General features: G+C 35.4%; 2 protein-coding genes across 4 annotated transcripts; one reads left to right on the forward strand and one right to left on the reverse strand.

Annotated features, from left to right (window-relative positions):
- The first annotated feature begins 4,489 nt into the window (after positions 1-4,489).
- Positions 4,490-8,129, forward strand: LOC148910199 (uncharacterized). Of its 2 annotated transcripts, XM_089031756.1 has the most exons (11): positions 4,490-4,877; positions 4,991-5,094; positions 5,502-5,614; positions 5,790-5,863; positions 5,994-6,103; positions 6,338-6,436; positions 6,698-6,790; positions 6,901-7,010; positions 7,106-7,258; positions 7,420-7,539; positions 7,636-8,129. In XM_089031756.1, the coding sequence occupies exons 1-11, from the start codon at positions 4,768-4,770 to the stop codon at positions 7,783-7,785; spliced, it is 1,236 nt and encodes a 411-aa protein (XP_088887882.1). In that variant the 5' UTR covers positions 4,490-4,767; the 3' UTR covers positions 7,786-8,129. The 2 variants fall into 2 exon arrangements, with proteins under 2 accessions (XP_088887882.1, XP_088887883.1); XM_089031757.1 differs by lacking the exon at positions 4,490-4,877 and having other exon boundaries at positions 5,262-5,614.
- LOC148910200 (uncharacterized) lies at positions 7,940-10,454 on the reverse strand. Of its 2 annotated transcripts, XM_089031759.1 has the most exons (5): positions 10,361-10,454; positions 10,183-10,253; positions 9,930-9,972; positions 9,501-9,531; positions 7,940-9,069 (listed from the first exon to the last, which is right to left on the reverse strand). In XM_089031759.1, exons 3-5 carry the CDS (start codon positions 9,931-9,933, stop codon positions 8,769-8,771), a joined length of 336 nt encoding a protein of 111 aa, XP_088887885.1. In that variant the 5' UTR covers positions 9,934-9,972; positions 10,183-10,253; positions 10,361-10,454; the 3' UTR covers positions 7,940-8,768. The 2 variants fall into 2 exon arrangements, with proteins under 2 accessions (XP_088887885.1, XP_088887884.1); XM_089031758.1 differs by lacking the exons at positions 10,183-10,253; positions 10,361-10,454 and adding an exon at positions 10,068-10,158.
- Positions 10,455-11,607: the final 1,153 nt, after the last annotated feature.

Below are 11,607 nucleotides of genomic sequence, written 5' to 3' on the forward strand. Positions count from 1 at the left end.
CCTATTTGGGATCAATCAATATGTGGCTATTTAATTAATGGGTAACAGGACTCCATGCTTTCCAATTAAGAAATAATTGAAATCGGCCTACGGCCTCGTCCAATTTTTGGCAGTCCTCGGAATTTTCAGAATTTTTCCTCGTCCAATTATTCCTTAATTGGACGGCATGGAGTCCTATTACATATACTAATTGTTAATTGTATTACGACATGTTACGGTATCATGAAGCTATACGATGAGTGTAGAAATGTGCGTTTTTGACCTCATATAGAAAAACCGTCAAAAACCTCACTTTCGTCTTTCATTTTAATGTATCAGAATTCTTCAAAAAGCAAAAAGGACTCTTGCAGGGTACAATAGTGTACAATTTGCTTACTAAATAACTGAATCAGCACTGTTTTCTATTGCAAAATCTATTCACAGGGCCTAGTGTCAATCAAATACTGGAATAGTTTTTTTTCCTTCTATTAAATAAAGGGAGTTTTGATATTTCTGTTGAAATAAGCTTACTTAATCTCTTCAAGTCTTTCAAGTCCTCTCGGCAAAGCACAATGCATGCAACTCAATTGGCTTTTGGCTTCCTGTGGCAAAAGAAAAGGTTTAGGAGTGGGCCTGGAGACCCAGTCCCCTCTCCGCAGCATAACAAAGGATGCCCAAGATTTGCCTTAGGAGGACCCAGTCCCCTCTCCGCAACATAACAAAGAAAGCCCATGCAAGGGTTGCCAGCGGAGAAGGTGATTACTGCTGACTGATTACAGTGAGGACACTCTAATCGTGAACACATAATGCTTTGAAGTTGAAGAAGATCGAAATTTTCTTGCGCCGCCATCGGCGCGAAAAGACCACGTATGTTCATCGAGGAAATCGAGCTAAACCGTGTCCGGCTGCCGGACGTTTATTCGCTTCGTTCTTTACTAGTAAAAGCTGTGTCTGATCACATTAAATAAAGAAAAGGAAACATTGCTTGAACTTAACTTATCAAAATATCTAGCTTTACGAAGCGAGGACATGGAAAGGCGAGTTTGCAGTCAGGGTTCTTGCCAAGCTTGGGCTTGCTGTTTTGTTTCGAATGGCTTCGTATCAACTTGGTGAAATCCGAATTACACTCTTACACTCCTGACTGATGAAATTATGGTTACTGACTTATTGCCAGTAGTCACAAAAATTGTAGCGTGCTACGTTGGTCTAAGATTTTAGATTTCACATATTCGACCGACAGTTTTGCGCATTCCTGCGCCGATGTTCAAGCAGATTTTAAACCAAAATCCCAATTGCCCTATAACACTATGACGTTCATGAGGATCATGGTCCCCAGAGGGGGAAAAATATCAGCAAAACAAATTAAATCACAATAAAAAATGGTTAATTAGACAGGGAAAGGTGATAACAGTTAAATGTTGTACTAAATATCCAGAACGCAAGAAAATTTCGCCTAAATTCCTATTATTCTTGCCCATGTAAACAAGCTGTGACGTCAAAATGTTATAGGTCAATTAATACAGGACTCTGACAGCCTCTAGATCCCTCGCATGCGATCAGGATGCTATGAATCAGCCCATAGTTAATGTTCAGCCGATGCTTATGCAAATTTCTTGTCTGTTTTGCTTAACCGTTTTGGACTTGTAGTTTTGGGAGAACAGATGATGATCACTTCAGCTATTACTTCCAACAATTATTTAGACGTAGGGCGTATACGAAAAAAGATTAGAATGATCTGGCTATCAGTATATACACGATTCTATTGTTGGGTTATGAATGTTGTGAACGTGATTTTTTTCATGCTTTTGTTATGGGGCGGACAGGACATTAGGACTTCCAACAACTATTATTTATGACCTAGTTCTATGGACTAAGTTCCTTTGCTTGACAAAAAAAAAAAAAAATCAAAAACTTCAAAAAATCCCCCAGTTTGAATTAAACCGGAGTCAGATTACATTCATTCATTCATTCAGGTGTAGTGGTTGTCATGATCACTTTACAATCCAAGTAACTTATCTATTTCATAACACTCTCCTTTATGTTCAGTTGAAATAAGGTATGGGTAAAATATTGAATCAGCGGCCAAAGGCAAGCTGTAACAGCCTGCTTTGAAGGCAGGCTCACACGACCACGCGAATAAATGCGAATAAATAATGTTTTTTTCGTGGGTCGGCCTTGCTGACAATTTGAAGCAACTGGTATAGAAGATACTGCTCTCCTGCATTTATAGTACCTTCCTACATTCCGCCCGGGACTATTCTATCCACATTCTATCGTGGATGAATGATAATTTTATTATTTCATCTTCGTATCTCATTAGAGTATTATGAATAGGTCTAGTGGTTATCATGGTTACTTTACAAACCAAGTAATATATTCACGATATTCTCATCATTCTGAGGTGTTTTAAAGTGCTACTACGACGAAAATCGCTCAAACTTGGATTCAGCTGAAACTTCCTAAAAATACTCTTTAAAGGTCCAATAATCACTGTATGAAGTGTTTTCTCGATATTCAGTACGAAGGTATGATATTTTTACGATTATTTTTTGGAGTCTGTGACGTCATACACTCAACATCAAACATTGCTACACATATTTCTTTGTATATAAATCCTTAATTTATTTTATTTCTATGAAGCCCAAAGGGTGGCTAATGTGCTTATTTCACATTACTTGTGACTATAATTTATATTTTGGGGAGTTTGGGTATTTCTTTCTCCCTTTACTACTGATATTTTGATCATAAACCACAAAGAAATGTATGGAGCGATGTTCGATGTTGAGTGTATGACGTCACAGACTCCAAAAAATAATCTTAAAAATATCATACTTTCGTCCTGAATATCGATAAAACACTTCATACAGTGATTATTGGACCTTTAAAGAGTATTCTTAGGAAGTTACAGCTGAATCCAAGTTTGAGCGATTTTCGTCGTAGTAGCACTTTAACCAGGATTAACATTCAATTTTTTTCATAAAATTCTTCTATTTAAATGTTGAGTTTAAAGGACATACTATTTAAAACAACAGAGTCCAAAGCTCTTTTGGCATACTTTTTTATAGCCATATTCATATGGACAAGCTAAAGCAAGAAGCCAGAAAATTCCACGTTTGCCATTGCAATAACATGCAAATCCTCTTTCCTCTAGCTTGCCATCTGGTGATGAAGAATCTGGAATTAAGAAATGTTACATGAGACGATTTTTCTAACTGCACATATGCATGCAAAAGCGTACAAAGTATTAAAGAGGACATCGCCAACTATTTCGGCCATGCGCCGCTCGCCAAGTCAGCGGATATCTTGTATAAAATATAAACCACAGGAAGCCCAAGCTCTCTAAGGCCCGGACTTAGAGAAACATAACTTTTTGCTACGGTATTTCTGTGCTTTAATAGGTATCCTATTACAAATGATGGCAAACGAGAGCTGAGGATTCAAGCTTTATTTTGGTACCAAACATGCCGTGTTTTGGGAATAATTTCCAAGGTTTTTACTTCAAAAAGTGCCTATTCTTGAAGAAAGGATCTCACAAACTCGTCTCAAATCGGAGCTTTTTGAAAGTAAAAAACGAAAAGTATAAATTCGTTCAATCGACCACAGATTCGACATCAGTATTTAAGAATGTGTGTATTTTATGGATCCACCCCGCCAAATGAGGTAACTAGTTTTGATTTTGAGAAATCCTGTTCATAATATTTGACCTTTTGTGTTTTTCTTGCAATTTAACAAAGCACATATGTATGGCAAGAAGGCTGTTAAAATCTAACTATCGAGACGAAAAGGTTTTTCCAAACAAATAAAAGTATGTTTGGTAAAAATCAAATGCTTTAATGTTATACAATGTTTTTCTACCCCGGCAAGTGGAAAACTGTTTACACAGAAATTTATAAATCGAAAACTATCTTGACTCTCTCTACATTTCTTTGTAAAATCTGACTTAAACAGGAAGTTCCACTATAAAAAGGGGGGCTCCGCCCCCTTACGCGTCAGATCCGAGATTTAAATTTTTAAAATGGGTGAATTCAAAATGGTGGAAGTGGACGGGGAGAAGTTGAGAACTTGAAAAACCTTATCATTGTTGAAATATGACGATAAATGTTATAATTTTATAATAAAAACATTTAGAAATCAACGAGGAATTGACATCAGCTTAGTGTATTTAAGTTATAAACGAAAAAGTGGAAAAATACAAATACCGAAGAATGTAAACAAAAGCGCACGGTGTATGCGATATGAAACCCCCCAAAAGCAACCTATTGTTTCCGCTTTTGCTCAATGTTTTTGTACGTTTTTGCGCGGGAAAATACTAGCAGCTTTGACACTTTCCACATTTTCGTGTTTTCTTTGCTATTTTTGTTAAAAATGGCAGCAAAAGAATGCCGAAAGAGAAGTCGATTTACCCTTCAATTTGAAGATAGTGAGGAGAAACTCTCATTACTTCGCGAGAGAATAGCGGAGTCTAAAAAGCTATTGAAAGATTTCGTTAATTATTCGTGGCTTTTGAAAGTAATAGACTTTTACGACTCTCATCATAAAAGTCAGTCTCAGAGTTCATATGCCGTTCCGGAAAAACTTGAAGCGAAAGCTAAACTTCACGTTTTAGCTCCGCCTTCTTCTTCCTCTGGTCAGCCGTCAAGGGCAGAAATCCACACAGCTCTGGAGGACGACGACGGAAAGTACTTTATCGCTTGTACAGCTACGATTCGTAGCCTGGTGAAGGGCTTGACGGAGTCCAAAGGATGCTGTTCTGTTTGCGGTGGGTTTTTGCTTCTTGGCAGCTTCCAGATGGAAAGAAGAGGGCACTGTGGACGTATAAGTTTCAGATGCGAAAACAACCATGAAACTGTCTGGTTTAGTTCGGCAGTACTGAAATCAAAATACGTCGCTAACCTCAGGTGAGCACTTCATTCTTGTCATTTTTTTTAGCTTATAAATCATTATCTTTCTTGCAATAGTCAGTAACAAGTTTCTTACAAATGTTTGTTTACTGTTCCCGGGACTGTCTTAGAGTAATCCATGGATTCATGAGCTCTGGGTTGACAGAAACCCAATACAGAAGCTTCACCGAAGCAGCATTTCTTGGTTCAGTTGAGCACACATATCTCGATACAGGTAGGTTTAGATATTGCCATCGGATATTGCGATATTAGATGATTTCATGTGCAATTTCATTTTATTACTAGTGTTTTGATTTGTGCATGTGTAATAGTGATAGCATATACTTCTATTGCACTGTAATTGATATCATATTTATAACCTTTATGTACTTTATCTTGCAGCCTACTTATTTTGACCCCTATGAAGATTTCACTGACACTACACTTTAGCTACAACAAGATAATTCAATTTCATTTCTGTTTGATTTTGTTTTGTATTGTTTTTTTCTTTTTTTTTTTGTTTGATTGTTTTGATTATTTGATTATACACATTCTGAATCAACATGCATGCAGTTCACAAGAGAATTTGATTCATTTCCCAACCCTGTTTATGAACTTATAATTCATCCGTAATGTTTTTAGTTTTCAATAAAATGGGCTACGTTGCTGCAATCCAATCAGTGTATGAGGACAGCACTCGATCAGTTATGGAAGAGACCCAGAAGGAGCAAGACTATATAGATAATGATGGTGATGTAAGTGCTTATATCTGCCAATAGTTCATTTTACAGTTCATCAACTAGTTTTTCAACTAGGATGCTTTTAGGTAGAATTTTGCTAATTTATTCATTCATCTACTCTAACTCAATTGTATTTCAGTAAGATATAGAAAAAAAAAGAAATTTATATGATATGTTGTTTTGAATACAGATTGTTATAACTGATGCCAGACATGATTCTTCTCGTAATGCCCAACATACAACAGTAACAGCTATGTCATACTAGTAAGTACTAGTAACTAGTCCTGACTAATTATTGTGTATAAAAAGAAACTCTATTTTTACTATTATGTTCTGGGGTGAATTGATTGATCTAGCTCTAAGACAACAATTCATTCTTTTATTCAATTATTAGCAACAAGAAAATACTTATGACGGTGAACTGGTCAAAAGCTACCTTGGCCTCTGCAGCTTCGAGAGAAATACCCATGACAAAGGTGTTATTTGACAGATTTGAAGAAATTGGTATGAAAATTGAAAATTCCTATTCTGTCTCAATTTCAAAAGTACATTGTACATGATTTTGTACCTTTAGGGCTGGTTCACACTAGGTATATAAGCATAAGAACCTCAAAGAGTAGGAATAACAAAAACTTTCAGTCACTTGGAAAACACTCTGAGTTTCATTTGCATATGCTCTTATGTGCTTGTGTAGCTGGTGTGAACTTGCCCCTATTAGCTAGTGTTCTTTTACCACAGGACATGAGATTGCTGAAATTTGCCATGACAATGTTGCAGCCATACAAAACTGGGCAGTAAAAGAAAAACGAATATTAAATTCGTATGACACATGGCATGGTAATGTAATAAAATATAAAAAAATGTGTAATTGCAGAAATAAATTGTCCTTATAACCCCACAGAGGATTTTTTTAAGACCCCCACCCTTCAAATTCCAACTTTTTTACAAACAAACTCTGTAATTTTATCCTGTCTCTGCCCTCACCCCTCAGCCAATCATAAATGAGGATAAATTTGGAACAAAAATAAAAATTATATATTTATTCAAATTCAATAGTTTTTAAGGAAATATTCAAATGATTCAATTTTTGATCTGTAGGTGGAAAAAACATGAAAAAGCTGATGAAAAATATTACCACAGGAACAAAAAAGAGCGAAGGAACCACTTGGTTTTCTGAGCTATCTGATAAAGGTAGGATCTGCATTTAAATGTGTACATTTATTTATCAAATTACAGTAATTCTAGATGCTTTACCTTATCAAAGCAGTTTAAGATATTAGATTTTTCATTTTCATTGTTAGCTAAAGCAACAAAAACACATTGCTATTACACAATGAAAGACTTTTCTACTATAAACAAGACAGCTGAAGAGTTCAGAGCAGCACTATTGAATGTAACTGAACATTATCAGGTGTGTAAACTCCTCAACAAACAATGACAGTGTAACTTTCAACATAATTATATTTATGACCCATATATTATTGTTGTGATTTATTTTGTTTCCAGGGTAAACATTCCAAATGCCCAAAGGAGAGCAGGTGTTGGATGGCTGACTATGTATTCAGCAAAAAGTCTTTGGAAAATCCAAAGGCAATTGAGGCATACAGAAAGGCCATCACTGACAGCCTGATCTACAGAAATCCTGAAGACTATATGAGAGTAAGTTTATTAATAATTTTGAAGTATTCACGTCCTCTGGTTTTGTGAGCTAAAAGTTTAGAAACATAAATGTACTTTGAATATTTTTTTTCTACAGGCTGCAGCTATTTTGATTAAGCTGATTATTTCTAACTAATTACTGTTTCAATTATTTCTTGCAGTGCCGTGATACTTATTGGATAGAGTCCTTCCATTCCACTCTTTTGATTTATGCTCCCAAACGAATCAACTTCGGGGATGATAGCTACACAACAAGAATCCAACTTGCAGTTCTCGACTGGGTATGTTTTATATAGAACTATACATTGACTATATTAAACTTTTTGATATAAAAATACATTTTTCATGTAATTAACATTTTTTTATAACTTTCTCAGAATGAAAATGTCAACAGAGATGTTTTCTCAGTCCAGAACTACCAGTATGCCAGAAACCCAGATAGAAAGGCCCCTACAAGAGTGAGAAAACCCAAAACTTTTAATTTTAGAAACTCTATTTGGCACACATTCTTTTCTGCTTGTTTGTAGTGTATTTGCACTTGTCTGTGTTTTGTTGGTGTTGTTCGCATGTTTGTTTGTGTTGTCACCACATACATGTTTTCTTTGGTGTGATCTATGCATATAAAATGGCTCTTTTCAGAGCCGCCCAATTTAAAAAAAGTGAATGGTACAATGCACTAAATAGACATTCAAATAGTTTTTTTTTATAAACTATAGGGTACAGGTAAGTACTAATGCATATGAAATGTTGCTCATATGGGTGTTTGATTCTTGTGTATTTCTTTTACAGATTTTTACAATTCAGAGTGTTTCTTGTTTGCATATTTTGTACATTTTCTCCTTTTACAAATAAAAAATGTCAATAAACTTTGTGTTTTTGCTATTGTTCAATAACTGTATTTGTAATTTTCAAAACAATCAGCATCTTATGAAGTTCTATGAAAACTATATAAAATAAAGGCTATGAACATTCACAACCAATACACACTATGCAGGAGCTGTGGAGTCACAAGATGGTGATGAAAAGAAGTAAGCCCCTACAAACACTTCAAAGAAGTAATAATCCAAATTCTGAAGCTGAGTTAACAAATTGACATCAGATCTTTTACTTCTCTGTCCTATTATTGATGATGAAAATAGCCAATCAGCAAGCAAGAAAGACAAGACAAGACGTCCAATATATGGGTTTACAACAGTATACAGTAATTGAATATAAAAGAAAAAATACTAATTTATTATCATTTAACAAGTGAAAGGATTCCTGATATCATTTTCTAGCATTTTACCCATATTATTATTTCCAATTATAATAGATAGTGCATGTTGGGTATTGTGAACAATCCGCATCATATGGTAAAGTGGTCAATAAGTGGTTGGTAAATGGTCGGTAAGTAGTCGGTAAATGGTTTATAAGTGGTTGGTAAGTGGTCGGTAAGTGGTCAGCCAGCACCTTACCAACACTTTATTGTACGGTGCAGATTGTTCACGATAGCCGTGATTGTTATGAAAAATTATGCACGTCTATGACCCATATATGGAATATGAGGAGGATTTGGCCATCTTTTCCTCACATCTTCAACAACACATAGGGGCATTACTTCTCTTACATCACCAATGTGACACCCCAGTTCCTGTTTTCTCTCAAGGTATGTCTGGTTGGACCATAAGCCCTCCTTTTTCAATTTTCTATAAAAGAGTCTGTACTCTTTCAGACGCCTTGCATGGTTAGTTGACAAAGGTCGTCCTCTAGGCCTTGCTTGTCCTAAAACCACACAAGGCATCTGAAGGCAGTAGGGGCATTTTCCAGTATCTCTAGAGAGAAGGAAGAACAAAACAAAACATCAGTTGGAAAACAAATGATAAGATGATACTTATTTTGTTGGTGCTATGAAAGCAGGGCCGTAACTGGGGGGAGCACTGGGTGCACGTTCACCCCCTTCCCCCCCCCCCATCTATCACCTTTTTTTGGTTCTGCTTTCTTTTAGTTACCTTTCCCCTTTTTTTTTTGGTTCTGCTTTCTTTTGGTTACCTTTTTTTTTCTCGATTATGTTTATTCGATGTGCACCCTCCTTGTAAAAATTCTGGTTACGGCCCTGAAAAGCAATGTCATAATATTTTTCCACTTTGTATAAATTACAGACTGAGGTGAATATAAATATATATACGCTAATTGTTGACCCTATTTTTGCTAAATAATATATATAAATATATATTTCAAATGTCTATTTTCGCAATAATTGTACCTTGTCAACGAGGTATGTATTCTTTTGTCACCTGAAACAACAAAATGATATTAGGTTTTCTCACCATTTTTTAATGTGGTTTTGCTATTGATAACTTTGATAAGAAAAAAATGGTTTTTGACAAAACTGCATAGTCACAGTTAGAAGCCTTGTATCATCGTATACGCGTAATTTGTGTACTACTTTATGGCTAAAAAACCTCAGTACGATCAGTAGAAAATGTGAGATCAGTAGCTTCGTTTGGTATTTTTCTGATAATTGCCGGTCATTCATATCTTTTCTTGCAAAACAAATTATAACAATGTAATTATTTATAAAAGCCTGCTTGAGTATCATTCCCTGTGTAAACAAACAGCGATAACCTTGACAGAACCGCCATCTTGATTCAAGGACAACAAGAACAACAACGAACAAGACGATTTGACTTACCCATTATTTTTATTTTGGAGCTTCTCTGAATTCCCTTATTGACCTAAAACGATAAAGAAAATAAAGAAAAACTTTGAAATATGTATTTTGCTTGGAATGACGGCAGAATAACTTTGCAAATCCAGAAATATACTGTGCCTTCACCAAACGAGAGTTGTCAGTTTCGCGGGCTTGCTTTGTTTCTTTTGCGCCGGCGCATCGCATTATTACTGACTAAATTTAGCGGCTTTACCTGTTACAATTTACAGCTCACCTCTTTCTGTTGTTTGTTTATTTATTTCATCTTCATTTTTTTTGTTTTCTTTATTTGATTTGGTTTTTCTTCTAAGAAACAAAAAAAAAATTTCAGATAACACACAAAATATTTTCATTTTGACGGATATACAGTAAAAACTAAATGCTGAAAACTTTTTTATCGACGTCACACTTACCGTTCTGTGCATGTGGAGTCCTAATAAAGGCTTTCTTTTCTGTGAAATGCGGTTTGGTTGCTTGCTTTTGTTTGTTTTTTTATTTTGTTTTTTTATTTTGTTTTTTTGCCGACCTAGCCGTCTCACGTTTCTAAGCAAAATTATAAGCGGAGATCTGCACTCCACGGTGATTGACAGATAACTGACTCGAGTTTGGCCTGGCCACGCGCCTTTTATACCGGAACTTCCTGTTTAACTCGCTTAACACTTTCAAGTGACACCGCTGCATTTGCACGCGGGCGCATGACCGGAATAGTTGGCGATGATTTAAAAAAGAATTATAGTGGAATTAAAAAAGAACATAAAAGAAAACAAAGAAGAAAGGGAATATAGAAGAAAGAAAAGAAATGAACAGAAAAGTAATATTTAAAAAAATATTGTTCGGGTTAATGTTCGAGGGCGTAAAATTCGATAAAAGTTTTAATGTACAACAAAGTCTTAAAGTTTTAAAGAAAAGTTTGTCAAACTAAGACTTATCTCTTGTTCTTGAATTTTTGCGCCTGCGCTTCGTCAACAAGTGAGTTTAAGTTTTCATCATTTATTCCAGTAAAAGGGGGGTCGTTTCTGTCGATTTCTAGAGGCTTTAGCCAGTGATTCGTTTATTATTTGCCAATCAGTTTTTATCATTTCAATCAGTAAAAGGCTGGTCTTTTCGGTCGATCTCTGGGGGCTTCGGTTGGCAATTCCTTCATTTGCCAAATCGGCTTAAAGAAACGTCAAAAGTGAAAGCTTTCTTTATATTTTACTCAGACTTTTGAAGATAAAATGTAGTAGAGAATATTTTTGTGAGCTGTCAATAAAAAAGTCGGCCATATCTCTACGGGTAGCAGTAGAGTTTAGGTTTTGGGAGTGAATCATCCAATCAGAGCGCGCGGATTAGATAAGCTATAGTTTATAACTAAAGGGTTGATAACTTTAAGCACTGCATGGCTAGTATTCTTTAATGGGTGTATAGGTTGCATTTATATTCATGAAATGAAATTGAGTCATAGGTTCTGCTTTCGTCTAATCAACTATTCCTAAAGAAATTAAAGCCAAGTACCATTTGAAATTCTCTGTTGGACGATGTTTTGCAATTTCTACTCCTGAACTATGGAATTTCTTTTTACGCACTTTAAGTTCATTGCAATCTGCTCTAAAAACTCATTTATTTATTTTATTTTATTTTTTGCTCATTCTCATCGTAAATATTATTCTCATTGTATTAT

The sequence above is a fragment of the Actinia tenebrosa genome, unplaced genomic scaffold (assembly GCF_029948245.1).
Source record: "Actinia tenebrosa isolate PJP-AT-01 unplaced genomic scaffold, QUT_ActTen_1.0 PGA_scaffold17__23_contigs__length_9995812, whole genome shotgun sequence".
NCBI classification, from domain to species: Eukaryota; Metazoa; Cnidaria; class Anthozoa; order Actiniaria; family Actiniidae; genus Actinia; species Actinia tenebrosa.

Excerpts from the sequence above, each read along its gene's own strand:
- LOC148910199 (XM_089031756.1), top strand. The coding sequence starts at position 4,768 with ATGGAAAGAAGAGGGCACTGTGGACGTATAAGTTTCAGATGCGAAAAC. Across the intron at positions 5,095-5,501 it reads GCACACATATCTCGATACAG|TTTTCAATAAAATGGGCTAC; the intron begins GTAGGTTTAGAT and ends TAATGTTTTTAG. Across the intron at positions 5,864-5,993 it reads GTAACAGCTATGTCATACTA|CAACAAGAAAATACTTATGA; the intron begins GTAAGTACTAGT and ends TTCAATTATTAG.
- LOC148910200 (XM_089031758.1), bottom strand. The coding sequence starts at position 10,133 with ATGCGATGCGCCGGCGCAAAAGAAACAAAGCAAGCCCGCGAAACTGAC. Across the intron at positions 9,532-9,929 it reads CTCCAAAATAAAAATAATGG|GTGACAAAAGAATACATACC; the intron begins GTAAGTCAAATC and ends TTGTTGTTTCAG. Across the intron at positions 9,070-9,500 it reads ATACATACCTCGTTGACAAG|AGATACTGGAAAATGCCCCT; the intron begins GTACAATTATTG and ends CCTTCTCTCTAG.